The sequence below is a fragment of the Capra hircus genome, chromosome 10 (genome assembly GCF_001704415.2).
Source record: "Capra hircus breed San Clemente chromosome 10, ASM170441v1, whole genome shotgun sequence".
Classification (NCBI taxonomy): Eukaryota; Metazoa; Chordata; class Mammalia; order Artiodactyla; family Bovidae; genus Capra; species Capra hircus.
In genome coordinates this window covers 37,446,598-37,474,234 of record NC_030817.1, presented here as the reverse complement: position 1 = coordinate 37,474,234, position 27,637 = coordinate 37,446,598, and the positions used below count along the sequence as shown (strand labels likewise).

The 27,637-nt window shown below is 40.4% G+C and overlaps 1 protein-coding gene across 4 annotated transcripts in view; it reads right to left on the bottom strand.

Annotated features, from left to right (window-relative positions):
• DDHD1 (DDHD domain containing 1) overlaps nt 1-23,899 on the bottom strand; it is a 71,110-nt gene extending 47,211 nt beyond the window's left edge. For 3 of the 4 annotated variants that reach the window (XM_018054129.1, XM_005685829.3, XM_018054130.1), the window contains exons 1-2: nt 22,863-23,823; nt 3,090-3,263 (exon numbers count right to left, since the gene is read on the bottom strand). In XM_018054129.1, the coding sequence (XP_017909618.1) occupies nt 3,090-3,263; nt 22,863-23,712 (1,024 nt within the window). In that variant the 5' untranslated portion in view covers nt 23,713-23,823. Of the gene's footprint in view, nt 1-3,089; nt 3,264-22,862 lie in introns of all 4 variants that reach the window. The other variant, XM_005685830.3, reaches the window with a different exon arrangement.

Here is a 27,637-nt window from a genome sequence, read left to right as displayed (position 1 = left end):
AGGAATTAAGATTTTATTTGAATGTCCTTCAAGGCAAGAGGGACTTTCCTTGTGGCTCAGCTGTTAAAGAATCTGCTTTATGCGGAGAGACCTGGGTTCGATCCCAGGGTTGGAAAGATCCCCTGGAGAAGGGAAAGGCTACTCACTCCAGTATTCTGGTCTGGAGAATTCCATCGACTGTATAGTCCATGGGGTCGAAAAGAGCTGGACACGACTGAGCGACTTTCACTTCAAGGCAAGAACTCTGTTAAGTTTCTTAGGAATTCCCCAGAAAACTTAAAAAGAGTTCCTGAATAAGTTTTTTTTTTAAATTTTAAATTATTAAATATGACAATTTCTCAGAAAGCCTCATTTGAGTAACTCCACTGCACTGTGATTGCCAATTCTATTTTATATCTCTTTTTCAAGAATGTATAATATGTACTGTCTACTTTGTTATCTTGTATTTATTCTCTGTAACTTCTCATCTGCAGGCTTTGTCCTCCCCAATGGTTTAAAACTCCTTGAAGGACAAAAACTTGTGTTTCTTTCACGAAAGTAATGAGCACAGTACTATTTGCACAAAGAATACTCAAAATCTTCTAGCAATATGAACAGTCAAGGCTTTACCTAGGTACAATAAGAAAATTTAAGTGGAAAAACTATTTTTCCCCTAAAATTAATAAAATAGGAATTTCAGAAGCTTAAAGGTAAGAAGCTAAATAATCAAAAGATAATACTTTTTTATTTTTGTATTGCAAATTTGAGTTATTTTTCCAACAACCTAGCTTTTTGGACAGCAAATGTTCTTTCTTCAAGACCAGTGATAATTTGCAAATGTACTACAGAATTTCCCATAATCTTCAAAGTCAAAAATCACATTTTAATACATAAATGTATGTTCTGTGTAATACTGAATAACAAAATGGCTGGAAATTCATGACAACAGTACATACAATGAACTGAACTTTGTTGATAATAAAACATCCTGATATTTTATGTCACAATATATTTAAAACATCAATTTTTCTTCTAATGAACCTCAAAAGATCATCAATTTGAAAGATTACAATACAGAAGTGTTCTATACTTTAACAATTTTCCATTATTACTAATTAGAATTTTACCACCCAATCTGTATCTTCAAAGGTATCAAAAAATACAGTAATATCCTAGATTGACAAGCTCAAAGACATGCTGAAAAATTTTCTCATACAAATAAACCATGTTCTTTTATCAGACTTATTTAAATGACTGGCTCATAAAATTAGAGCACTTTGAAGAAAATTTGAGTATACTGCTCCATTTACCATTTCAGATTCCAAGTAGATGGGATCTAGAGATGAAACAGAGCTAATGACTAACTTCTATAGGGTGAATGAGCAAGTGGAAAAGAAATGCTTTGAATATAGTATGAGAAAGGGGGACAATATACTCATTTTTATTTTTCATACTCATCCTTTTCCCCCTTGAAGCTCTTGGGTTTTTCCCATGCATTAACAGTAAAGAATCTGGGAGTATAAACTGGGTTTGTTAAGGTGAATTGCCATTTTTGAGAGAAGACTTAAGGAGAATTAATAGAAAGGAAAAAATCTAGAATTCAGTCTTTTCCAATAGAGATGAAATTATGAAAAAAGTTCAGCCTTTCAAATACTATGAAGTAGGTTTTTGTGATTATTTAGAATGGTGATGAGAAGTTCTAAAACATGTCAGTCACCAATGAAAGATCAGACATACACAAAATTTGATATTTGCGCTTTAATCAAAGAATTGTTTTTATGGCACTCTTTAGGAATGTAGACACAGCTCTGCCTTATAGACACTGAGCTGTTCTTATATATTGATATTTAAGAACCTTGAGCTTGAATTTTACAGTGAAATAAGAACATATTTGACTCTAGGGATTAGGAAAATGAAATACTTAAAATTCCTAAAGTATGGTATCTGGCATATTATAGACATTTCTTAGATTTAATTACCGATTTACTTAGAAGCCTCCATTTTCCTCAGTTATGTAGCGTTTTAAAGATATAAAACACACCCGATTTTAAGCTTATCGTTAATGGACACGAGTTTGAGCAAGCTCTGGGAGATGGTGAAAGACGGAAGCTTGGCGTGCTGCAGTCCATGGGGTTGCAAAGAGTTGGACATGACTGAGTGACTGAACTGAACTGATGTAATATGAACAATTACTTCCAACTACATAGTTCATTTCTTCCAAGCTGGACTTTTGAATTTCTTGATCAATAATTGAATTTTTCTGCTTTATAGATGTTTTACAAGGGGAGGGAGAAAAATCACTAATTTATATTCTAATTCACTCGCTTAAGTAGGTCTTGCCAAGAAACTTCCCATACAAAGGCAAACATGGATGAAGAAACACTTTTAGGAAAAAAAAGAGAAATCTACAAATTCTAATCTACCTATACTGTTATACTCACCAGAATAGTTGATCCCACTGCCTGCAGTAAATGAACAATAGAAGTATTTTTAACTTGACCACACATTTTGAATTTTACTCAAGATCAGACACATAATGAAACACAATCACCTTGGCTAGTATGTAAATATTTTAAACTATTGCCAAAAAGAAAAGAAAATCCAAATGCTTAATAAGGAAATATAAGGAGTAGATTGTTTCAAATTAAAAATTGATATGGTTATCAATATCAAGACAGCTAGACAGGACTTACACAAAGGAAATTAAAGCTTTTTTAAACTTCAGGAGAACCAACATAAAAATATTAGCAAAACTACTCTTTCAATAGAATAACAAGGGATTTTCTAATAAGTTCAATTTTCTTTGATAACTAAAAAGCTACTCAAAAGGACTAATCCATAAGGCATATTACAACAATTTGTACATTTATAGTAAATCATGTTAGTGTTGTATCAGTGAAAGTACATGTTAAGTAAAATAAAAATGGAAATAGTTCAGAAATTTATAGCAGTTTTTAAGTTCTAAAACAACAATCAAATGTTTGAAATAATCAGAAATCGTATAAATTTTTAACACTTCTGAATTACTATTTCAAACTTAGGAGCCACTCTAAGTTTTATCAATAACTTATTTGTTTATAAAACATATTAAATGTATTAATTGGTCTTACCATCTTTTCCATCTATGGGTTTCGACACTTCAATATCAAAACTTTCCTGCATCTGCTGACCTCTAAAACGGCTAAGATGTTCTTGCTCAATTAAATTACTTTCTTCTTCTTCTAGTGGCTGCCAGGTACCATCAATAAACCACTGTCCACGCATTACTGGTATTTTATCAGACTCTGAAAAGAGAAACCACAGAATTATGTTTTATGATCCAACCTCCCAAGAAGTGACATACTAACTACAAGTTTATATTTGCTACTGCTATGGCAAAAACAGACTTTTGTGACCCAAAAGAATCATTTAAAGTTTTAAATTTCAGATTTCAAGCCATAGTATATAATTTTTTTACAACATATAATTTTACTTGCATTAAATATTACACATAAAAGTTACCTGAGGTTAGAAAGGGAGAGGAGCAGTTATCTATATAACTGAGGTCCCAAGTAACCAAATCAGTAGGCTAAGTGGTTGATAAACTTCATGCAAGACTCTATTGATAATTCGAATGTCTTAGAAAATACTGAGATAAATTCCCACAAATAGTTTAGAAATAGTATATTGTAGTAGTGTGGTACATTCTTTAGGGCTGCTTTAGAGATCAAGGGCTCCCAGTAAGCATACAGAAACAAGTGAAACTTTTAATTACAGTAAATTACTCACCCATTTCAGGAAAAAATAAAGAAAAAATTTTTTTTAAAACTGAATGCTTGTTTGATTGAACACTATCTCCAAAACTTAATACTTTTAGTTGTTATTTATAAACCACAACTATCATCTAAGTTATCCTGAATTCTTAAAAAAAAAAAAAACAAACCCATAAAGCAAAGCAAAACAACAAAAGCCTAAAAATAAACAGAGTTGGTGGTTTAGCTACACATAAAGAAATTACTTCAAGTTCGGATTCAAAAGACAGTAATTTGTATAGATATACTAGGATATACCCTATGGACAGAAGGAACTGCAAATACATCTTAACCTTTTGCAGTAGCTATACTAATTGCTAATGATTGTAATAATATTGGTATTGTTAATTACAAAGTACAAGTATTAAGATGAATAATTTTGTTAATATCATTAGAAACTAAGATTTTACTTTTTAGCACAAGTAAAAAGAGATACAAATATAAAAGTCAAAGAAATAAACCTGTATTTTAAATTTCAACTAAAAATGTCAGCATGAAATAATGATGTATATTTTATCTTTAAAAAAAAATATATCCTAAGCTTTGTGTACTGAAAAGACCTAGAAAGAAAGACCAACCCTGTGTAAGTGAACAATCATGATATAAAGATTGTGATCTCTAAATATCATTTCCCATTCCCATTAAAAGAAACCAATGGCCAATTCCTACTTTGAAACAGAAAATTTATTAGATGATCATGAATCACTTATACCAGACTTGTACTGATGTATTTAAAATCTATTATGTGTTTCTATTTTTTCTTGCATTATCCTTATTCTCCTGTAGCAATTCTGCGATAGGTGTTTGCCGTATTTGGTGGAAATTCAAAACTATAAATTCATTGAGAATTACGGGGTTTTAACATAAAGCACACTGCTGTGTTTGATTTTTTTTTTTTACTAGATTCTACTTTGTTTATCAAGATTACAACAACTGCTTTCTTATTGTTTCCATATTCCTGTGATGTTTTTGCACATCTCTTTATTTTTAACCTTTTTCACTATTTTAGATGTGTTTTTCTTTTGACACGTGAGTTAAACCCACTTATGTTACTGATATAACTGGTATGTTTGAAATATTCTTTTATAATCACCGTTTTTATTATTCCTACTCTTTCTCCAGTTGATGATTTTGCTTTTCAAAAAGTCTTCCTTTGGTATTTAGGAATATTTGCATTTTTGGTTCTAGTGGTGACTTCCACACATTCATGTGTGTATTTACGTATTTTAAAGCATCCTAAATCTCTTTCTTTACTTAAACTTTAACTATGCGGTACCATTTTAAATGGTACCCAAAATTCCCACTTACTATTTACAATATGGAATGATCTTATTCTATTTTTCCTTTGTCTCCTGACTCACATATAACAATTGTACCCATTATCCCCACCACTGTTTTAGTCTTGGATCTATTAAATTCTCATTGTTTTTCTATAGCCTTGATACTTGAAGGACAGGTTGGCAAGCTTGAACTGTGCTTCCTTGAGTTTTAAAAAATGCTGTTTCACTGCAGCTTTCCTTTGTATATCACGTCTAGAGAAGTCAGATGCAAATCTAATTTTTTAATTAGTAATATGAGATTTTTTCCCCACCAAGGGTCCAGAAAAAAATTTACCTTCAAAATCTAAAACAGTTTTTCTAGTCTCTAAACTCTAACAGTCTATGTCTCAGAGTTCATTTTTTTGGATCTATCTGCCAAGGTGGGTCCTTTTAATTTGTAGATTTCAGTTTTCCTCTTATTTCTTAAAAGTTTCCTTGGACTATGGTTTAATATTTAGTTCTGTTTCACTGATTTCTCCTGCAGTCAATCCAGTTATAAATACATTGGGGCTTCCTTTGTCTATATTGTATTTTAAGCACTTTCTCTCTGAAGCTTTTCACTTCTTCCATCTCATTTTCATTCTTTTGGTTGTTTTCCTTTCTTTTATCAGTGCCCCTTACATCAACATTACTTTCATCAATGTCCCTATTAGTATGCCCATAAATTTCAGAATACTTGGTTGTTGTGTTACATGTACAGTTTCTCTTGTTTTGTGTTTGCTTTTTGGGGAAGAACTATAATCAGTGGAAATGTACTGATTCACACTTTCTGCATTCCTCTTGCAGTAGCTTTGTATGGCATTTGTTTCTGTTCATGAGTATTTTAGGGACAGACTTCTTAGTTTCAGAGTGTCTGCTGCTGCACATTATTAAGAGAAGCTCCTGTAGTGGTGGTAGGGGTGGCAGTGGTTAAGTGAAGACTGGGCTGGTGTTCCTTGTTTTCCTTTCATTTCTCCAGGACCCTTCATTTTCTCCTTACTTCTTTCCTCTTACTGTCACCGCTCCAAAGAGCAGTATCCTTTTCTCCTCTCCCACCAGCAGTGTTTCTCTGATGCTGCTATTTCTGTCCCTCTCACTTTCACACACCCTCCCTACAGTTCAGTTCACAGTTCAGTAGCTCAGTCGTGTCCAACTCTTTGTGACCCCATGAATCGCAGCACGCCAAGCCTCCTTGACCATCACCAACTCCTGGAGCTCACTCAAACTCATGTCCATCGAGTCCATGATGCCATCCAGCCATCTCATCGCCTGTCGTCCCCTTCTCCTCCTGCCCCCAATCCCTCCCAGCATCAGAGTCTTTTCCAATGAGTCACCTCTTCGCATGAGGTGGCCAAAGTACTGGAGTTTCAGCTTTAGCATCATTCCTTCCAAAGAACACCCAGGGCTGATCTCTTTTAGAATGGACTGGTTGGATCTCCTTGCAGTCCAAGGGACTCTCAAGAGTCTTCTCCAACACCACAGTTTAAAAGCATCAGTTCTTCGGTGCTCAGCTTTCTTCGCAGTTAGTGTTATTACCAAGCTTCAAGTCTCTGGCCATAGTCTGCTTGTTGTGTGGGGGACATTTTCTTTCTGTGAGTGGTTTTCTGCTTCATGTTAACCTCTGATCTCTCTTCTTTCACTGTCTCTTAAAGAGCAGAGAGTTTGCAACAAAGGTCTGTATAGTCAAAGCTATGGTTTTTCCAGTAGTCATGTATGGAAGTGAGAGTTGGATTGTAAAGAAAGCTGAATGCCAAAGAATTGATGCTTTTGAACTGTGGTGTTGGAGAAGACTCTTGAGAGTCCCTTGGACTGCAAGGAGATCAAACCAGTCCATCTTAAAGGAGGTTAGTCCTGGGTGTTCATTGGAAGGACTGATGTTGAAGCTGAAACTCCAATACTTTGGCCACATGATGAGAAGAGCTGACTCATTTGAGAAGACCCTGATGGTGGGAGAGACTGAAGACAGGAGAAGCGGATGACAGAGGATGAGATGGTTGACTCAATGGACACGAGTTTGAGCAAGCTCCGGGAGTTGGTGATGGACAGGGAAGCCTGGCGTGCTGCAGTCCATGGGGCCACAAAGAGTTAGACACGACTGAGCGACTGAACTGAACTGATAATGTTTGGCATGTCTGTATATACATAGTTTTAATTTTATATTGGGGCTTCCCAGATGGCGCTAGTGGTAAAGAATCTACTTGCCAATGCAGCAAACACAAAAGATGGACATGACAGAGAGACTGAACTGAACTAAGCCTCTCCTTGCTGCACTCTCCAGATTCAGAGGTTTACAGCAGTAACAAGAGCTGCTGTAACTTGCTGTTTCTTTACTTACAGCTAACTTAAAGTTTATGGTATCGTCCACCCTGTAGTAACGTTGGATGTGTCACCTATGTATGGTTTAAATGTATGTGGCTTTTGGGGAATATGTGTGGAGATTAACATTTGGATAGCTTCCATTATCCTCCAGATCCAAAAGCTCATCTCATTTAATCTTAAAGATAGCAATGATGCCCCCAGTTTTACAAATGCGTAAAATGAGTCTTAGTGAACTTAAATAATTTCTTTAGAGGCACACTGTTAAGTATTATGAGAACCAAGATTCCAACCAAAGTTTGACTCCAAAGTTCATTCAAACTCTCTACCATACAATCAACCTTTATTCTTAAACAGAAGACTCTTTTTAGCTCTCTCCCTAAGAAATACAATCTATTCAGTTGTAATTTTAAAAGAAATAATTTGGGAAATTTTACACTGCTAGGCTATAATGAGACTTACAACCCAGAGCCAAGCATGCTTCTCCATAAAAACCATGGAAGTTAAAAAGCAGAGTCAAAAAGAGTAAAACAAATTTTAGCACACATCTACACTCCAAAACTTTTCTCCTCTTAAGTCTAATAAATCTAAGCATTTATTCTTTTCGATGGATATTTTGGGAGCTTTACACCTAAGCATTAAATTCCACCAATATGTGGTCAAGTACTACATCTTTCTGGTTCAGGCCTCTGTCTCAAACTCTAAACCGAAACATTCAACTGCCAATTAAACAACTCCTAGTAGAGTGACTTAGCAGCAGCAGCAGCCGAACAATTAATAGCTACCAGAATCACAAAAAGCCACAGGACACACGGAGTTCCTGGAAGAAACAATACAAATCTGTTATTCCATCTGTATCATGACAAGTGGTGTACTGACAGTATTTAGCAGGTCACTCAAGACAGAAATCTGGAATCATCCAAGATGTCTCCTCTTTCTATGTGCCTTACAACTATGACTGGACACACAATGAGTACTATTTATCTTCTAAACCACCCTCAAATTCACCACTTACTCATCAGGTTTTGGGATGTGGCACTACTGGTATCTAGGCCAGGGGATGCTGCTAAAGAGAACAGCTACCCCCAACCCAAGCTACAGCAATGAATTATCTGGCCCAAAATTTCAATAATGCTGAGACTGAGAAACTCTGGCCTAGCAGTACTTTTTAAAACCTAAAAACACATGTATCTTTTATAGATCAATTCTAGACATACACTTTATAGAAACTCTTACAAAAATGCCTACAGACATACTACAAAGGCATTTATCTCATTTTATAATAGAAAACAAATAAAATCAAACAAAATGACCTATAATTTCTACCAACAGATGATTGAAAATATAAATGATGCTTGGCCCAATAGGTATTAAAAGTATTCATTACATACATCAAAATATGAGTGGATAGTAATCCATAGTGAAATAATATTCAGAAGACATGGAATAATGTCTAAAATTAAAATGAAAAATTAAATCATAATATTACTGCATATATATTTGTGCATGTGCATATACAGTTATAAATAGTATAATCCTGTTTTATAAAAGTATACATTGGTACACGTACTGAAAATAAGTGGAGAAAAATACCCTACGCTATTATTAACAGGTATCTTGGGGAGGTGGGACTATAAGGAACTTTCTCCTTCTACATTATAAATGTCTATAATGTTTGGCATCAGATATGCAGATGACACCACTCTTATGGCAGAACACTTGGAAGAACTAAAGAGCCTCTTGATGAAAGTGAAAGAGGAGAGTGAAAAAGCTGGCTTAGAACTCAACAGTCAAAAAACGAAGATCATGGCATCCAGTCTGATCACTTCATGGCAAACAAATGAAACAATGGAAACAGTAACAGACTTTATTTTTGGGGGCCCCCCAAAAAAAATCACTGCAGATGGTGATAGCAGCCATGAAATTAAAAGATGTTTGCTCCTTGGAAGAAAAGCTATGACTGATCTCGACAGCATTTATAAAGCAGAGGCAATACTTTGCCAACAAAGGTCTGTATAGTCAAAGCTATGGTTTTTCCAGTAGTCATGTATGGATGTGAGAGCTGAACGCCGAAGAATTGATGCTTTTGAACTGCGGTGTTGGAGAAGACTCTTGAGAATCCCTTGGACTACAAGGAGATCAAACCAGTCAATCTTGAAGATATCAGTCTTGAATATTCATTGGAAGGACTGATGCTTAAGCTGAAACTCCAACACTTTGGCTACAAAGAACTGACTCACTGGAAAAGACCCTGATGCTGGGAAAGATTGAAGACAGGAGGAGAAGGGGACGACAGAGGATGAGATGGATGGCATCATCGACTTGATAGATATGAGTTTGAGCTAGCTCTGGAAGTTCGTGATGGACAGGGAAGCCTGGTGTGCTGCAGTTCATGGGGTCGCAAAGAGTCGGACACAAGTGAGCGGCTGAAATGAACTGATAATGTTTGGCATTTCTATATATACATGGTTTTAGTTTTATATCGGGCTTCCCAGATGGTGCTAGTGGTAATGAATACACTTGCCAATGCAGCAAATGCAAAGATGTGGGTTCAATCCCTGGGTTGGGAAGATCTCCTGGAGTAGGAATCCCACTTCAGTATTCTTGCCTGGGAATTCCATGGCCAGAGGAGCCTGGTGGGCTACAGTCCATGGGGCCGCAGAGCTGGACACAATTGAGCATGCACAGTTTTATATTCAGTGTGATTAATCTTTTTAAATTTAAAAAAAAATTTATTTATTTATATTTATCTTTGGCTGTGCTGGGTCTTTGTTGCTGTTTATGGGCTTTCTCTAGTTGCAGCAAGCAGGGGCTAGCTACCCTAGTTGTGGTGTTCAGGCTTCTCATTGCAGTGGCTTTTCTTATTGCAGAGGATGGGCTCTAGGGCACTTAGGCTCAGTAGTTGCAACACGCAAGCTCTACAGTTTGAGTTCAGTAGTTGTGACATATGGGCATAGTCGCCCCATATCATGTGGAATCTTCCCGGACCAGGGATTGAACCTATGTCAACCACATTGACAGGAGGATTCTTAACCACTGGACCACTAGGGAAGTCCTGGTGTGGTTAATCTTATGTATCAACTTGACTGGGCCAAAAGGTACCCAGATATTTGGTCAAATGTTCTGGGTGTTTCTTGACAGTGTTTTAGTTTTATTTATTTATATTTCATATTTGAGTACAGTCTGTTAGCAATGTTGTGATAGTTTCAGGTGTACAACAAAGTGAATCAGTTATACATACACATCTATCTATTCTTTTATAAATTCCTTTCCCATTTAGGTTATTACAGAATATTGAGTAGATTTCCCTGTGCTATACAGTAGGTCCTTGCTGGTTGTCTATCTTAAATATAGCAGTGTGTGCATGTCAATGTGAGGATGTTTTTGGGTGAGACTGACATTTAAATCCATAGACTTGAGGAAAGGAGACTGACCTCCATAATGTGGGTAGGCAGCCTCATCCAGTCAGTTGAAGGCCTGACTAGAACAAAAGGCTCACGCTCCCTCAAATAAGAAGGAATTCTATCTGACAGCCACCAAGCTGGAATATTAAGTTCTTCTTTTTGGTGATCTTTGAACAGGGATACTGGCTCTTCCTGGTTTTAACAGTGGCCGGTTGGCCTATGGATTTGAATTGGGACATCTCTGCAGATTCTAGACTTGCCAACTTCCCTAATTACATGAACTGATTCCTTATAATCTCTTTTATTCTCAGGAGAATCCTTAAATATTCAGCAAAAAAAAAAAAAAAAAAAAAAGATCACATATTTTGGAAGAAACTGCTAGACGCCTATCCTATATTTATTCTCTCTCTCTTTCTTATAGCAGAACATCAATTTATCCAGGGCAGTAGTATGCTCAACAGAAAGACCATTTCTAGTCTTCTTGGGCAACTAGGTTTGGTCATGTGATTGAATCTGGGTGATAGGATACAGCAGAGTTTACTGGTGGTATAGCTCTTTGACCCTCCCCTCTTACCTTTTCTGCTTCCTATGTCTTGAGCTCTTGAAGCTCTTAGATCAAGTCACAAATGAAAAGCTGAAGAGCAGAAGGGACCTCCATTCCCGATTACAGTGGAGCTGCCACATAGCTCCGAACTCGAGATATCTATACTTCTTTTAGCTAAAGCCTCTGTTTTAGAGAAACGGACCCTTTTGTGTTTAAAGTCACTGTTATTCTGGCTTTTAAAAATTATAAGCAGTAGAACCTCATGCTGATAGGGACTTGCATAGATATATACTTAAAATGTCACTTCACTTTGTAGTTAATGGAATAGAAAGACCTAGATACATAGCCAGGGGCCAGAGACAAATTTTTCAAAGGGTTAATGGATTAATAGGCTATTAACAAAGGTATTATGTTTCATTTATAACAACACTTATCAAGAGTCAATTTAAACTTAATATAAAGACTAGTACTTATCATGACTACTTGCCTGGAAGAAAACAACCAGGTAATTATAACTCTTAGGTAAATCATGATAAAAGGCAGGTCTTTACTGGACCCAAAAGAAAAAATGTGGGTCTTCCTTGACAAGAAAACAATTGCAAGGTGCATTTTCCACTACGAACACTTCATTAAGCAAGCCTGAGTGGCTCTCTTATGTGTGGGTAGAGGAATTCTGGCAATAAACATTTTATGTATTAAAAAGCTACACTTATACCAGAAGGCAGAGGGAACAATTATAAGATTCCTAAAGGACTATTTTCAAGAACTATTTCAACCCATATGGTATGATATGCACAGAGAGAAAGTCTTGGCACTTTTCCTCCAGCTTAGCTATGTCCTTACAGGTTCACCCACTTAGGGTCCAAAGCATGCCTATAATTCACGACTCTAGAAACTTCCAGGGAAAATTTGACCACACAGAACTTAAAGAGGAAGGAGGTCACAGAGTAAGGGAAAACAGGAATGGCAGAGTGCTGCTGTTCAGTGGAAGAAGAGATAAGCAAGGATGAGAGACATAAGAAAAGCAGAAGACACAAGGAAAAGTGAAGGAGATATGAGAGACGAGGCTAGAAAACGAAGAGGTGGAAGATTAAGAAAAATACGTTGTCATTTAGTACAGCTTGTTGTAAGGCTACTACCCAGTACTATACACTCTGAATATACTTTTCATAGAATTAATGCTGTAAATGATGGCTAAGGTCCCAGATCAACCCCACAGAGGCCCACTTAAACCATTATGTGGCTAACATATTGATGAACTACTTCTACCAAACTGTCCTTTGTAACAGAAGAAGAAGGGGTTTCTCTCTGGTTCCAGTGTGCTCACCTTTTGAATTCTTGCAGTGTGTGAATTGTATTTTTTAGCAGCGCCCAGGTGCTAACAGCAGTGGCACCTTCCCATGGTCAGCTTCAGCCAGGACCACAACTCTCCAGATAGGTTCACAGTGGAATATCACCTGCCAGGCACCTCCCCTTGAACTACTTCTCCTACACCCCTACAGGCAGCCTGTGGTGAGTTCCAAAGGAAGCCGTCCCCCAGCACTGGTGATTTCCAGCAGTCCCAGAGGGGCAGCACCTGAGACCACTGCCACACTCTCTGGGTCAGAATCTCAGCACTGAGAGGTAACAGCCTTTTCCTTGGGTGCTCTATCTCAGTCCTAGGGATGGTGGCTGCTACCTGCATCTGCTATTTCTGATGTTTCATAGAGAATAAACCACAAATTTGGGAGAGGGGTTATTTTTGGACTGAAGAAAAGGGAATGGGAGATGTCACAGAGGAGATTTTGATTACATCTTTAATGTTTAATAAGCTGAGCAAGGGAGAATACTGATTGTTGGTTATGTAATCTAGACTTTTGTGCATATATGGGATAATTCACATTAAAATCAATATTAAAGTTAACAAACTTTCTCAAAACATGAGTGACAGAGTAAAAACATTATGTATGAAACTAATTATGTTTAATTGGTAAATAGAATGAAAGGTAGTAAATTAAGAACTAGATAACAAAACGCTGCCTTCCATTCTAATACCTGAACACTCGCTCATTTACTAGACAGGAACTAGGTTCTAGAGGAATACTGTAGGACAAAGGTACCTAAACAGTCACTGTCCTAATCATCATTTAGCTTGGCTACAAATGTTACAAATCCAAAATTTCATTAGTTGTGAGCAATCATAAAAAATTCTACCTTATGAAAGAAACACCTGTTCCTCAAAACACACTGGGGAATCCCACCTGAAAGTAACAATTACATTAAAAATACTAACTTGATTTAGGCAAAAGTTACTGTTAATATTTATGACTCACTGAGTTTAAATCCATTCCAAAGAGGTAAGAAACTCTGGACAATATAATTATACCTTAAATACTATTCACTTCTTTCAAGAAACAAGGCCATAGGGGTTTTAAAGAATATATTTCTTTAAATATAAGACATTTCTTATGTCTTAATTAGTATAACTGTAAAGTTGAATAGTTCAGTTCAGTTGCTCAGTTGTGTCTGACTCTTTGCAACCCCACGGACTGCAGCACGCCAGGCCTCCCGGTCCATCGCCAACTCCCAGAATTCAGCTGAATAAATGGTTTGTGTGTGTTAGTTGCTTAGTCGTGTCCGACTCTTTTCAACACTATGGACTGTAGCCCACCAGGCTCCTCTGTCCATGGGATTCTCCAGGCAAGAATACTGGAGTGGGTTGCCATTCTCTTTTCCAGGGGATCTTCCCAACATAGGGATTGAACCAGGGATCTCCTGCATTTTAGGCAGATTCTTTACCATCTGAGCCACCAGGGGGTACTTAACATTAAAATGCGTTGGTTGTTAAAATGCAAACTTTCCTGACAATCTATCCTAGGTGAATCAGGTAGAAATGAAATACACCTGAGGGGCCTGCCTATTAGCAATTCTATAGAATAAGAAAATAATGTACTCGTGTCTAAAATATTAACTGAAAGTTGATCATCTGTAGTAAGTAGTAAAATACAACGCGAGATTGCATTTATCTATGTATATCAAGGCTCAGAAGTAATTTCGACTCTGTTCCTTGTACTTCACCTAAAGTTATTTTTGCAGCTCCTTCTATGACATGTGATTTAGAATTTTATGTTTTAGCACAGTTCATCCAGTTCTTTGTCCTGTATCATGTTTCCCAAGGACTATCTGCATCGATGTTCAGAATGATGGTTCTTATTAGAGTTTTCCATTCACATAGTTAAAATTATACGCAAATAAAAGCTTAACTCTCAATAGATGGCTATTTGGAAAAGCCATCTATTCAGATGGAATCTATATTTCTTAAAGAGTCCAGATATCTGAGGTCCTATTTAATGCATTGGAGAAGGAAATGGCAACCCACTCCAGTGTTCTTGCCTGGAGAATCCCAGGGACGCCAGAGCCTGGTGGGCTGCCATCTATGGGGTTGCACAGAGTCAGACACGACTGAAGCGACTTAGCAGCAGCAGCAGCAGCAGCAGCAGCAGCAGCAGCAGCAGCAGCAGCAGCAGCAGCAGCAGCAGCAGCAGCAGCAGCAGGGTACAGAAATACTACTAACATTATAATTTCCAAAGGTTGGCCTTGCCTCCAATAGTCAGTCAAGAGAGTTTATCTGACTATATAAGTGTAACGAATATAAAGATTACTTAGATATAGCTAAATGTAACAAGCACTTAGAACAAATATTAATGATTGTACAGTTTATTCTGATGCATGGTAATCTGGCAAAAATTAGAAAGCAATACAGAATATAGAATAAAGCAATACAGAATTTTATATGCCTATATCAATATTTCTACCAATTTCCCTTAGTTCTCTGGCACAAGCAATTTCTACTTTTTACCACTTTGAATTTCACCTGTCCCCTAAATCAGGGATATCAAAAAGTATCTGCATTATGCTTTTCATCCTATTAATCCACTCTTCTGTCAGTGATTCAACATCTTTTTTTAAGCACAATCTCCCTTGACCAAGGCAAACTCAAAAAAGTAGAATTGTAGGTTATATACAGTGGCTATAAAAATGTTTTCCCCTGCTTTACTTTTTAACTGAGCTTTCAGGAATATATTGTGGCAAAAAAAGAAGAAACTGTATCTACACCTTTTGTCAGTGTTGAAGTTCTTCTTGATAACATGCACAGTTTAAATTTCATCAGACTCATGAAAAGATAAAGGTCTTGGGTCAGATTCCCCAACAACCAGGGACTCAAGAACTGCCTACCCTGCACATCTCTTCTGCCAGTAATCTTCATCTTAGGCTTCCTGTGAACACATGCTGCATTTCCCTCTCTCCTTTTAATCCCCCTACTCTTCTCACCCAGCGACCGTACTTCTCAGAGGATTTCATGATCACCACAGCATATCCAGCTTTTCCTTGTTCTCTACAGAGACGAATCAGCCCTAGGGTTTCAGACATCAAAGATCTTAGCAAAACAGAAATTACAGGGTGTGATGTGAGGACAAAAGACTCAGGAAATACAATTTGGAAGAGATTTGTGACCCCACGGATTGTAGCCCACCAGGCTCTTCTGTCCATGGGATTCTCCAGGCAAGAATACTGGGGAGGGCTGCCATGTCCTTCTCCAGGGGATCTTCCTGACCCAGGGACTGAACTTGCATCTCCTGCATCACAGGCAGAGTCTTTACTGTTTGAGCCACTAGGGAAGATATAATTTGGGAGAACGAAGAGTACAAAAAGTCTTTTTAAAGGCAAAATAGTAAAGGAAGAAAGAAGAGAAGATGGTGATGACAGATGGAAGAAAGAAAAACATACTAATCACTCTGAACGTTTATATAAAGTAACTTGCACAACATGCAATATCACATTTGAGCTGTACACAAACAAGGCGGATCAATAATTGATATCAGTTTTTAAACTAATGGCACAATGCAAAGGGAAAGAAAAGTCCTGAATGCCTCCACTGGGTAGTGCCAACTCCTGCCCTCCGTACAAGTCACCCACTATTCATTCATTATCTTTGTGCTGCTTCAGTAGGTCACTGAAAAATAGTCTAAAGCAGGCTTAATCTGCAATGGAGCTCTCAGAAGACTTTTGCCAGGGTTCTAAAAACCTGAACAAATAGAATTCCAATGATACCCAAGGCTGCTTTCCAGGCTGAACGAGTGGGAGATAATGCAATTCTCCAACAGTTTTTCAGAGTCAGGCTGCCGGGCGCCAGCGTGAGGAATCCTGCCGGTGGCAAAGGTCATGAGGAAGGAGGCCTGACATTACGCAAAGCAGGATCAAGCATCAGGGGTCCCCCTGGACATTCTTGAGCATCTACCCCCAAAACCAGAGCCTGTCTACCTTACTGCATTATGCTTTCACCTACACTGCTGACATTATGGGGGGCTGTCCCCCACCACCTCTCTCTGAAGAGGAGTTAACTTAGAGCTCCAATTAATAAATCTCCTGGGTGTGACAAGAGTGTTTCAGTCCACAAGCTCCTCTGATGGCTCTCTAGCCTACCTGACAGGTTTGTCTGGCCACATGTGATTGTTCACAGCCTCCCAACCGTGAGAGGCACGAGATGCTCTAAACTTTCTAAAACAGATTCTTTTGAGAAGTTAGAAAATTATTAGTATAGTATTAGCAAGTTAGTTAGAAATTATACCGGTGGAGGGTTTTCATTGTTGAGCCAATATTTGCTGCTAAGTCTCCATATCCCTTGCCCCTTATACACACGAATATAACTAGCATATAGGAGAAATAAGTATTAACCTTGATATTAATCACATTAGACCTTAGGCTAAGTAAATTCTTTTCTTGATTATAGCCCACTGCACCTTTACCCTGTAGAAATGCAACTTTATCTGGTGCCTTAGGAGGGTGGTACCTAACTTAAGAAAAATCACCTTTGGAGAATATAAGTTTTCTGGTTGACTAATCATCATCAGTTCAGTTCAGTTCAGTTCAGTCGCTCAGTCGTGTCCAACTCTTTGCGACCCCATGAATCGCAGCACTCCAGGCCTCCCTGTCCATCACCAACTCCCGGAGTTCACTCAGACTCATGTTCATCGAGTCAGTGATGCCATCCAGCCATCTCATCCTCTATCCTCCCCTTCTCCTCCTGCCCCCAATCCCTCCCAGCATCAGAGTCTTTTCCAATGAGTCAACTCTTCGCATGAGGTGGCCAAAGTATTGTAGTTTCAGCTTTATCATCATTCCTTCCAAAGAAATCCCAGGCCTAATCTCCTTCAGAATAGACTGGTTGGATCTCCTTGCAGTCCAAGGGACTCTTAAGAGTCTTCTCCAACACCACAGTTCAAAAGCATCAATTCTTTGGTGCTCAGCCTTCTTATAGTCCAACTCTCACATCCATACATGACCACAGGAAAAACCATAGCCTTGACTAGACGGACCTTAGCCGGCAAAGTAATGTCTCTGCTTTTGAATATGCTATCTAGGTTGGTCATAACTTTTCTTCCAAGGAGTAAGCATCAGAAAGGGTCATAAAATGTTAGCAGGCCTCTTGGCCAGAAGATGATGTAAATCACCTGAGAACTTTGTATATCGGAAGGAATGCAGAAAGAAAGCGTGGTTTCAATAAGGGTCAGGACTGCTGACCCTGCGTGACTTTGTATTTTCCATTTATCTCTATGTATAACTAAAAGTATAAAAGCGGCCCTGGAAAATAAAGAAACGGGACCAGTTCCTGGAAAGACTGGTTTCCCCCGTGTGGTCTTTTCTGGCTGAATTCCCATCTGGAGCATGGAGGCTCGCCAAGCCTACTAATTTTGCCTGGGCTTCTAAGATCTGAACGGAGGGGCACTTTGTGTCTCCACTCCTTCGGGAGACCGGGAAGATGCCTGTGGCCTACGTAGGTGGTGCAAACCCCTTGTCTCGGGGTTTTATTGGTTCTCCACGTAAACAAAGTTATTAAGCCTCTTTTCTCCACTAATTTTCCTACTACACTATTCTTTTCTAATCTTTTTCCCTATCTTTAATTAAACAATTTTCCTCTAGACGCCGACTCCGTCCCTGCTTCGAATTCCCTGGATCCACCGGGGCTGGACCCCGGCATCAGGCGTCTCTAGTCTGTATAGTTCTGCTTTACTGGAGGCAGAAACTGATCAAGAAAGATTACCTTCTAACAGCTTGGACTCTATTAATTTCCCATGATACCGTGTGATTCATGAAGGATTATTACTTATCAAGGTTGCTGCTGCTGCTGCTAAGTCGCTTCAGTCGTGTCTGACTGTGCGACCCTAGCGACGGCAGCCCACCAGGCTCCCTGTCCCTGGGATTCTCCAGGCAAGAACACTGGAGTGGGTTGCCATTTCCTTCTCCAATGCATGAAAGTGAAAAGTGAAACGGAAGTCGCTCAGTTGTGTCCGACTCAGCGACCCCATGACTTGCAGCCTACCAAGCTCCTCTGTCCATGGGATTTTCCAGGCAAGAGTACTGGAGTGGGGTGCCATTGCCTTCTCCGCTTATCAAGGTTATTAACCGTTAAATAAAAAAGACTTAAGAGACGTTACAGCTGTGCCAAATTAATAAACATCATATAATTTGGGTACCTGCAGAAAAAGCCCTAATTTTTCTACCTTTTTATTGGGATAATATTTTCTCTTCAATGTATCATAAAGACTGATTAATTTCTGAAGTATTTGAAACTGCAAATGGTTTAGGATAATAAGGCATGTAGGTCTTATAAGTACAGAAAAAGAGGGGAGGGTGGGGTAAGGGAAGCTGTGGCTTATAATTAATAACTGCTTCTGGAAACTACACAGTCATATAAACATTTGGTCAATTAAAATAACTTTATTTAGTGAATGGAAATTAGTAATATATATTCCCTAGTGCATGCTGCACACATCACTGCTACCAGAATTGCTTTAAAACTATTCTTAACTCATCAAAAGTCTCTATGATGTTCTAAATGCCTTCCCAAAAATACTACTAAATGCTTTGGCCACTTTCTTGCTATTATTCCTGACAAACATTTATAGGATATACATATACATATATATACAGCTGACTCACCTTGCTGTGTAGTAGAAACTAACACAACATGCTAAAGCAGTTATACTCCAATAAAAATTAAAAAATAATCAGAATTTAACTGGGATGCCAGGTTCATAGCAACTTACATCTTTCTTTTTCCAGATAATCTGAAGATTAGCATTCACATGATTTTTTTCTTTAAACTTTTTATTTTATATTGTGGTAGCTGATTAACAATAAATGATTTTTAAATTAGAAAAAATTTTCACCTGTGATGAGGTAAAGACCAGAGAAAACAAACCTAACAATTTGAATACCCAGTCTTACTCACCTTCATGTGAGTTTCTACAAGTAAGGTATATTGCTTTCTGAGATCCACACAGATATAGTTAACATCTAGTGCTTGCGCCACCATTGTTCTAAGCATGTTGTAATGCTAATAATTCTCAAAACAAGCCTATAAAGAGGCTACAAAGAGCTCAGTTGAAACATGGGGAGTGAGGGAGTTTACTCAGCCATTACTCAGCAATGATCAATTTTTATCTAAAAGGCCCACATGCAGTCAGAAAAACATCTAAACAGTCAATAAAACAAGAATAAGCTTCCTATAACTAATACTTCTTTTTATATGGAATAATATTGGCTTCTAAGCTATGGTGGACAAAACTTCCGTTCCCCTTCCAATTCATGTACTCCAAATTGGTTCAAATTTTACCTATTAGAAAGAAAGAGTAAAAATAAATTAACAGCTTTCTTTATAGCTAACTTATTGGCTTCAATACCCAGATAAAGTAGACTCAATTAGGTCACAAAAGTCACTGGAATCCTATCAACATGGTATGTAGGAACTTACTGGGCTTTTTCAAAACTTTTATCAGTAGTCAGAAAATTTCCAGAAAGGTTTAAAAAGTAAAATAAGAGAAAGGTCAGAAGCTGCAAAATTTATAAATTTTTCCATTTGAAAAGGCTGAAGAAACCATACTGGGACTGAACTCTCCTTAGACAGTGTGAAAACTTATATAATAATACACTGAGACCTGAAAAACCAATTAGAAGGGAGTTACATGGGATTTTGTGAGAAGTAGTAAATCATGGACAAAAAGCACTATTGCATTTTCATCGTAACTAATATTAAGCCTTGGGATACAATCCACATACTGGATTGTATCTTGCAGAAAGCTATCTAGAAAATGCAAAAATGGAGTCAAAATAGGTGTTGCTGTTATGCCAAACAAAACAAAAATTAGCTGTAACTAGTCTACTGGTGGTCTGATTTAGGAAAGATGATTTGAGAGGACTAAGACCACTTTTCCTTTCAGGTTAATTTTTGTAGGCCCTTACTGTTGCTTGATTTATGACACTAGCATTCTAATGATCTTCTCTACCTGTCCAATTCAGCCTTCGTGTTGTCCCTAGTCAATTAAGTAACAGACAGCCTTCAAGCGTTTGGTTCCCTGACGCTCAGCAGGGTAAAGTCCAAATTCCCTAGCACTGCATACCCGCCCTCCTCCTTTTCTAGCTACTCTCCTAAGCGTAGCACTCACAAGGCAGGGGCTTCCTTCACAATCTCTTGTCTCTGATCAAACACCTCTATCTCTGTGGTGGTCAAACTCCAAAGCTTAGCTCTGTGTTTTGACCCCTGCAGGTACAGCCCGAGTTTCTTCAAAATGCCATGCAGTTTCATGCTTCTGTATCATTGCATATGCCTTTCTGTTTTACCACTTTCCAGCTGGGTGACCTTGGGCAAGTTCATTAACTTCGCTGAACCCTGCTTCTTCATATAAAGAACATTAGCACTCATTTGCTATCACTATGAAATAATGAATGCGAAAAGTCGCTTTGTAGACAGTCAAGCACTATGCGAGCATTAACAATCTTATCATAAATCAAAAGAGCACACAGTATTCTTGGTAACTATACTTTAGTTGACCTAAAAGGGTAAGATTCATCTCTTGGTTTCCAGCGCCCTCTCCAAGAATGCCCTGCATTTTATCCCACTTTCTGACTCCAATAAGTCCTTGTCCTGTCTTCAAAAGATAAGAATCTATCATGATGTCTAGGTCATCTGAAGAAAAAGACTTAGTGGGAAGCTCCTCAAAGGTAAGGGCTGTCCTTTCCTCCACCTTTCCTACTGCCTTCACAAGAGTACTCTGTGATGCACAAATACTCGCAAAAAGGAAAAAGATGAATGAATGAGTGAATGCAAGCATATCTTGTCCTTTGTGAGCTTATAAGCAAAAGAAGTGAGTGACATGGTGGGTCCTAGATGAATCTGGCTTTATGAAAGTGGTAACAAATGCCTTCAATGTCATCTTAAAGGGAAGTAAGAAACTGAATTTCCTGCTATGCTTGTTTTATTCGGTGATTTGATACGCGTTGTAGTTGCTGTCTTAGTGACTCATGCTTAACATGTGAATGTTTTAACATTATTAGAATCACATATACAATTCAATACCTGTTTTTAAAAAATTTTCTGCACTAGGCCCAATGAAAACATGAAGATAAAGATGATGGATTTTCCCATTAGATGCTAAACATACAGAAAGGAAGCTAAGTCATCAGTACATGTAATTAATGTTATAAGGTGTATGGAAGACCTAAGGCTAGTGACAATAAAGGAAGACATCTGAGCTAGGGCACTGGGCCCATAAAAATCACAGCTATATATTACAAATTACTGGGCGCCAATAGCTTATGTACCATCGAATTTTTATTTTACATATAAAACATGTTACATGCAATGGCAGATATTTCTGACAGCCTTCCTCCTTAATTACAAACCTAACTGCATTGTTATCTACGAATAAGGACTTACATGTGTGCCAAACACAGCTCCCAGGCCCTTAAGCATATTACCTCATTTAATTTCCTTAACAACCCTACGACATAGATACAATTATCCCTGTTTTACAGATGAGAAAACCAAGGCCCGGGCCTTGAAACTTTTCAGCGTTAAGAGGCAAAAATGAAAATATGTAAGCAAGGACCTGAGAGAGAAATATGAGCATTCCACATAGTGTGAGCGGACCCACTTGTCACAACTGCTTCGAGAAGTGCTTTTCCACCTCTCCTGAACGCACCGGTGAGAACAACCTCTATCCCTTCCCTTCCCGCCAGGGATTAATTTTCTTCCCCCAAATCCATAACGGAACCGTTATTCAGATTCTCTCAAACATTTCCAGTCCAGAAGCCAAACCGGTATTTAAATCATAAGCAGTGCAGGGTAAACGAGACCGAATCAGATCCCTGGATAGACAAAGCTCAGGTAGGAATCACGAAATTAAACCTTTCGGGTTGGCCATCCATTCCTGGATCACCTCCAGGGGGTGGCTGCAGCACCCGGCTTACCCAGGAGGCGCTACCTCGGCAGTATCCTCTCCTCCTGACCCCAGGCGACTGGGCTTTTGCCATCTGCTCGCTTTACCCTTCATCTGCCGGAGCTTGCCTGCACGGTCTCCATACTGTTCGGACCAATCGCCAGGCCTCACGCGCCTCGCTCTCCCCGCAGTTGAGTTCCAAACCCACCCGGGTGCGTGTCGGCCCCTGCAGAGGCAGCCCGTCCCGCTCCCTCCCCCGGCCGGCTACTCACGGTTCCAGTACACCGGGTAGCATTCTCCTTGGGTCACATCCACCTCGTAGAGGCCGCCCCGCACACACACCCGCTCGATGTTCACCAGCTCCTCCATCTCGCGCCCGTGCCCCGCAATGCGCCGGCAGAAGCCGCAGACGCGGTCCTCGTCTTCGTCCTCCACGGAGCTGGAGGCCGGACCCACGGGGGAGGCCGGGCCGCACACATGGTCGCCGTCCGGGTCTTGGGCCCGGGCTCGGGCCCCCGTGGCCTGCAGCAGTGTTCGGAAGGCGAGCTCGATGCGGAGCGAGTCGTAGCCGATGAAGGGCTTCCAGGTCTTCTTGTCCTCCTTGTAGAACCAGCGCACCTCCTCCGGGCCCAGCTCCGTCACCACCTCGTATCTGTGCCGGGCGGCCGCGCCGCCGGGCCGGGTGCGCTTCCTCTCCCCGGGGCCTCCTCCAGCCGCCCCGCCGCCCCCCGAGTTCGACGGGACCAGCGGCGGCTGCTGAGGCGGGTGCAGCGACGAGGAGCTGCCGCCGCCTCCACTCTCGCCCTCGCTGTAGTAGCGCAGCGAGGAGCCCGACTCGGCCGAGCTGAAGTCATAGTTATCGTCACTGAGGCAGGGGTCCAGCGCCAGGTGATGGTTGTGGTCCTCCGCTCCCGGCGCCAAGTGCAGCCCCGGCTCCCCGCGCAGCAGGGCCAGGGGCACCTCGTCATCGCCAGGGTCCCCAGCCGGCAGGTGGTCGAAGCGGCAGACGCTGCCCCCGAACGACGGTTCCGTGTCCGAGCCCAGCTCCCAGGCGGCGCCGTCGCCGCCCCGGCCGCCGTTACGCTCGGAGCTCCGCGAAGACCCGTGGCCCGGGTAATTCATGCTGTGGAGACGCCGCCGGCCGCCCGGCTCGGCGCTGAGCCGTGGTCCCCAGCGCTTCCGCCACACATTCAACGTCGCGACCCTCTCCACCTGGAGTTTTTAATCTTTCAAATCCCGAAGGGGGCTGCGGCGGTAGCGGCAGCGGCGGCTCCGCCCCCCCTGAGGCCCCCAGCCGCCGCAGCCGCGTGCCGCCGCCCGCCCCATTGTCACGCAGCCCGACGTAGGCGGTGCTTGCCCCTGGGCCCCGCCCCGCCGGCCGCGCGCGCCGTCCCGGAAACCCCTTCTCAACCCGCGTAGCGCGGGCGTGGCGCCCGTTGCTTCTCCCGCCGCGACATCCCGGTCAGCTCAGGATTTTTCAATTCTCCTCGCCTCCGCTCCCATTTCCCTGCGGCGCTGCTGCCTCGGCCCCCGCCCTTCTAAGGGTCAGAGCCCAGGTGTGGAGAAGCTTTACCGGATTCATCCTTGCAATCTGGGTCACGAGCCAAGGCTTAAGCTACCCTTTGAGAGGGCCCCGGGAAATTGGATTCTCCTGACACTGCTTCTGTGACCTTAGGCCTGCCTGCAGCCCTGAGTGGACCTTATCAGCCACCTGGCTCCAGTCCTTTCGGAATTGGCCCACCCAAGGACACTCCACTCCTTGCCCACTGATTCCTAATGTGGCGTCTCCACTCCCACTCAAACCCAGGTCTAGATCTGCTTTCATATGCTGTCTGGTATTGTTTGTCTTTCAATACTTATTTCCTGTTTTCTCAACGTCGTGAGGCCCCTGTTGGAGACCGAGTCTGTATGTCTCAATCTCTCCCACAGTGGATGCACAGTCAATGTTGATTATAATAACGTCAAGTCCAGCCAGTTATGATAGATTACTAAATCGAAAACCAGAAAATCAGGTTCTAGAATTAGTTTTGATAACTAGCCACGGCTAGTTACTTAACCTCCATCTTTCTGGTTTCCTCATCTGTAAAATTAATTATTGAACTAGGTGATCTCTTGAAAAAAGTCTCATAGCAATGTGATTCTGTAACCTTCAAGTTTTCTTCCTGTTCTCTATGCATCTCTGGTTCTGTGGCTCCTTTTCTGGAACAGGCTGAATGCTGAAGCTCCCCTATGTGATTCTTTGACACTAAAGAAAAAAAATGACACTAAAAAAAAAAAAAAAGCTTATAAATCCAATTACCCTATGTTGAGAATCCAGAGAAAAACAATCTCTAACATCAGTATTCTCAAGATCAGACAATATTCAGCTTTTTGTTTTAAGATTTTTTGATGTGCGCCATTGATGGAATTAGTTACTCATTACTCCTATTTTATGTTTTGGTTTTTTGGCATGTGGGATCTTAGTTCCCTGACCAGGAATTGAACCTGCACCCCGTGCATTGGAAGGTGAAGTCCTAACCACTGGATTGCCAGGGAAGTCCCAATATTCAGTTTCTTCCCCCCCTCACCCCCATCTGTGGTGGAATCAGACTGATAGAGAGTTTTTCCTTGCTCTCAAGATCTAGCCTGTCATTATTTAAAGGACATTTTAATTATTTAAAAGATAATTTAAATTCTCTTTTAAAATGGCATTGTTTCCCATGGGCAGATACAAAGTACTATTGGGGTTCATGGCTTGGTAAGTAGAACTTAGGTACGGTATCTGCTCCAATTTGTGCCCTTGGCTGGATAATCTTGCACAATGAAAAACCAGCTGGACATTGCAGCCCTGACTCAGAGCATGTAAGATCAGAGCACTTGTTTCTGTTTATGTTGCTTTCTGAGTACCCTTGTGTGTCAATTTCTTCCCCAGTCCTTTCTATGGACAATTTTCAGAATCTGAAATAAGGTCCTACCTTTGATCTATTTTTTATCCATTATAGCATTAATTCTACAGTGTTTTGATGTCACCCATGCAGCAGAATCTAAATGTGCTAGATTCTAATTCAAAGAGAATGGGAGAGACTCAGTTCTTTCAAGGATCTTTATGCCCAGTGGGGGATACATACAAGTAAACATATATGGTATAGTACAGGGTGCAAAGTACTGTGTGTGTGTGTGTGTGTGTGTGTGTGCGCACGCGCGCTAAGTTGCTTCAGTTGTGTCTGACTTTTTGCCACCCAATGGACTGCAGCCTGCAAAGCTCCTCTGTCCAAGGGATTCTCCAGGCAAGAGTACTGGAGTGGGTTGCCATGCCCTCCTCCAGGGGATCTTCCTGATCCAGGGATTGAATCCAAGTCTGTTACATCTCCTGCACTGGCAGGTGGGTTCTTTACTGCTAGTGCCACCTGGGAAGCCTGTGCAAAGTACTATAAGTTCAGTTCAGTCACTCGGTTGTGTCCGACTCTTTGTGACCCATTGGACTGAAGCACTCCAGGCCTCCCTGTCCATCACCAACTTCCAGAGCTTACTCAAACTCATGTCGATTGAGTCAGTGATGGCATCCAACCATCTCATCCTCTGTTGTCCCATTCTCCTCCCGCCTTCAGTCTTTCCCAGCATTAGGATCTTTTCCAGTGAGTCACTTCTTCACATCAGGTGGCCAAAGTATTGGAGTTTCAGCTTCAACATCAGTCCTTCCAATGAATATTAACAGGACTGATTTCCTTCAGGATGGACTGGTTTGATCTCCTTGTAATCCAAGGGACTCTAAAGAGTCTCTTCCAATACCACAGTTCAAAGGATCAATTCTTTGCACAGCTTTCTTTACAGTCCAACCCTCACATCCATACAGGACTACTGGAAAAACCATAGTTTTGGCTAGATGGACCTTTGTTGGCAAAGTAATGTCTCTGCTTTTTAATATGCTTCCTAGGTTGGTCGTAACTTTTCTTCCAAGGAGCAAGTGTCTTTTAATTTAATGGCTGCAGTCACCATCTGCAGTGATTTTGGAGCCCAGAAAAATAAAGTCACTCACTGTTTCCATTGTTTTCCCATCTATTTGCCATGAAGTGATGGGACTAGGTGCTTTGATCTTAGTTTTCTGGATGTTGAGTTTTTTAAAAAATGTAAATGTATTTATTTTAATTGGAGGTTAATTACTTTACAATATTGTATTGGTTTTGCCATACATCAACATGAATCCACCACAGGTATACACGTGTTCCCCATCCTGAACCCCCCTTCCTCCTCCCTCCCTGTACCATCCCTCTGGGTCATCTCAGTGCACCAGCCCCAAGCATCCAGTATCATGCATTGAACCTGGACTGGCAATTCATTTCATATATGATATTATACATGTTTCAGTGCCATTCTCCCAAATCATCCCACCCTCTCCCTCTCCCACAGAGTTCAAAAGACTACTCTATACATCTGTGTCTCTTTTGCTGTCTTGCATACAGGGTTATCGTTACCATCTTTCTAAATTCCATATATATGTGTTAGTATACTGTATTGGTGTTTTTCTTTCTGGCTTACTTCACTCTGTATAATAGGGTCCAGTTTCATCCACCTCATTAGAACTGATTTGGATGTTGAGTTTTAAGCCAACTTTTTTCACTTTCCTCTTCACTTTCATCAAGAGGCTCTTTAGTTCCTCTTCACTTTCTGCTATAAGAGTGGTGTCATCTGCATATCTGAGGTTATTGATATTTCTCCCGGCAATCTTGATTCCAGCTTGTACTTTATCCAGTCCAGCATTTCTCATGATGTACTCTGCATATAAGTTAAATAAGCAAGGTGACAATATACACTCCTTTTCCTATATAGAACCAGTCTGTTGTTCCATGTCCAGTTCTAACTGTTGCTTCCTGACCTGCATACAGATTTCTCAGGAGGCAGGTCAGGTGATCTGGTATATCCATCTCTTTCAGAATTTTCCAGTTTTTTATGATCCACACAAAGGCTTTGGCATAATCAATAAAGCAGAAATAGACATTTTTCTGGAACTCTCTTGCTTTTTCGATGATCCAGTGGGTGTTGGCAATTTGATCTGTGGTTCCTCTGCCTT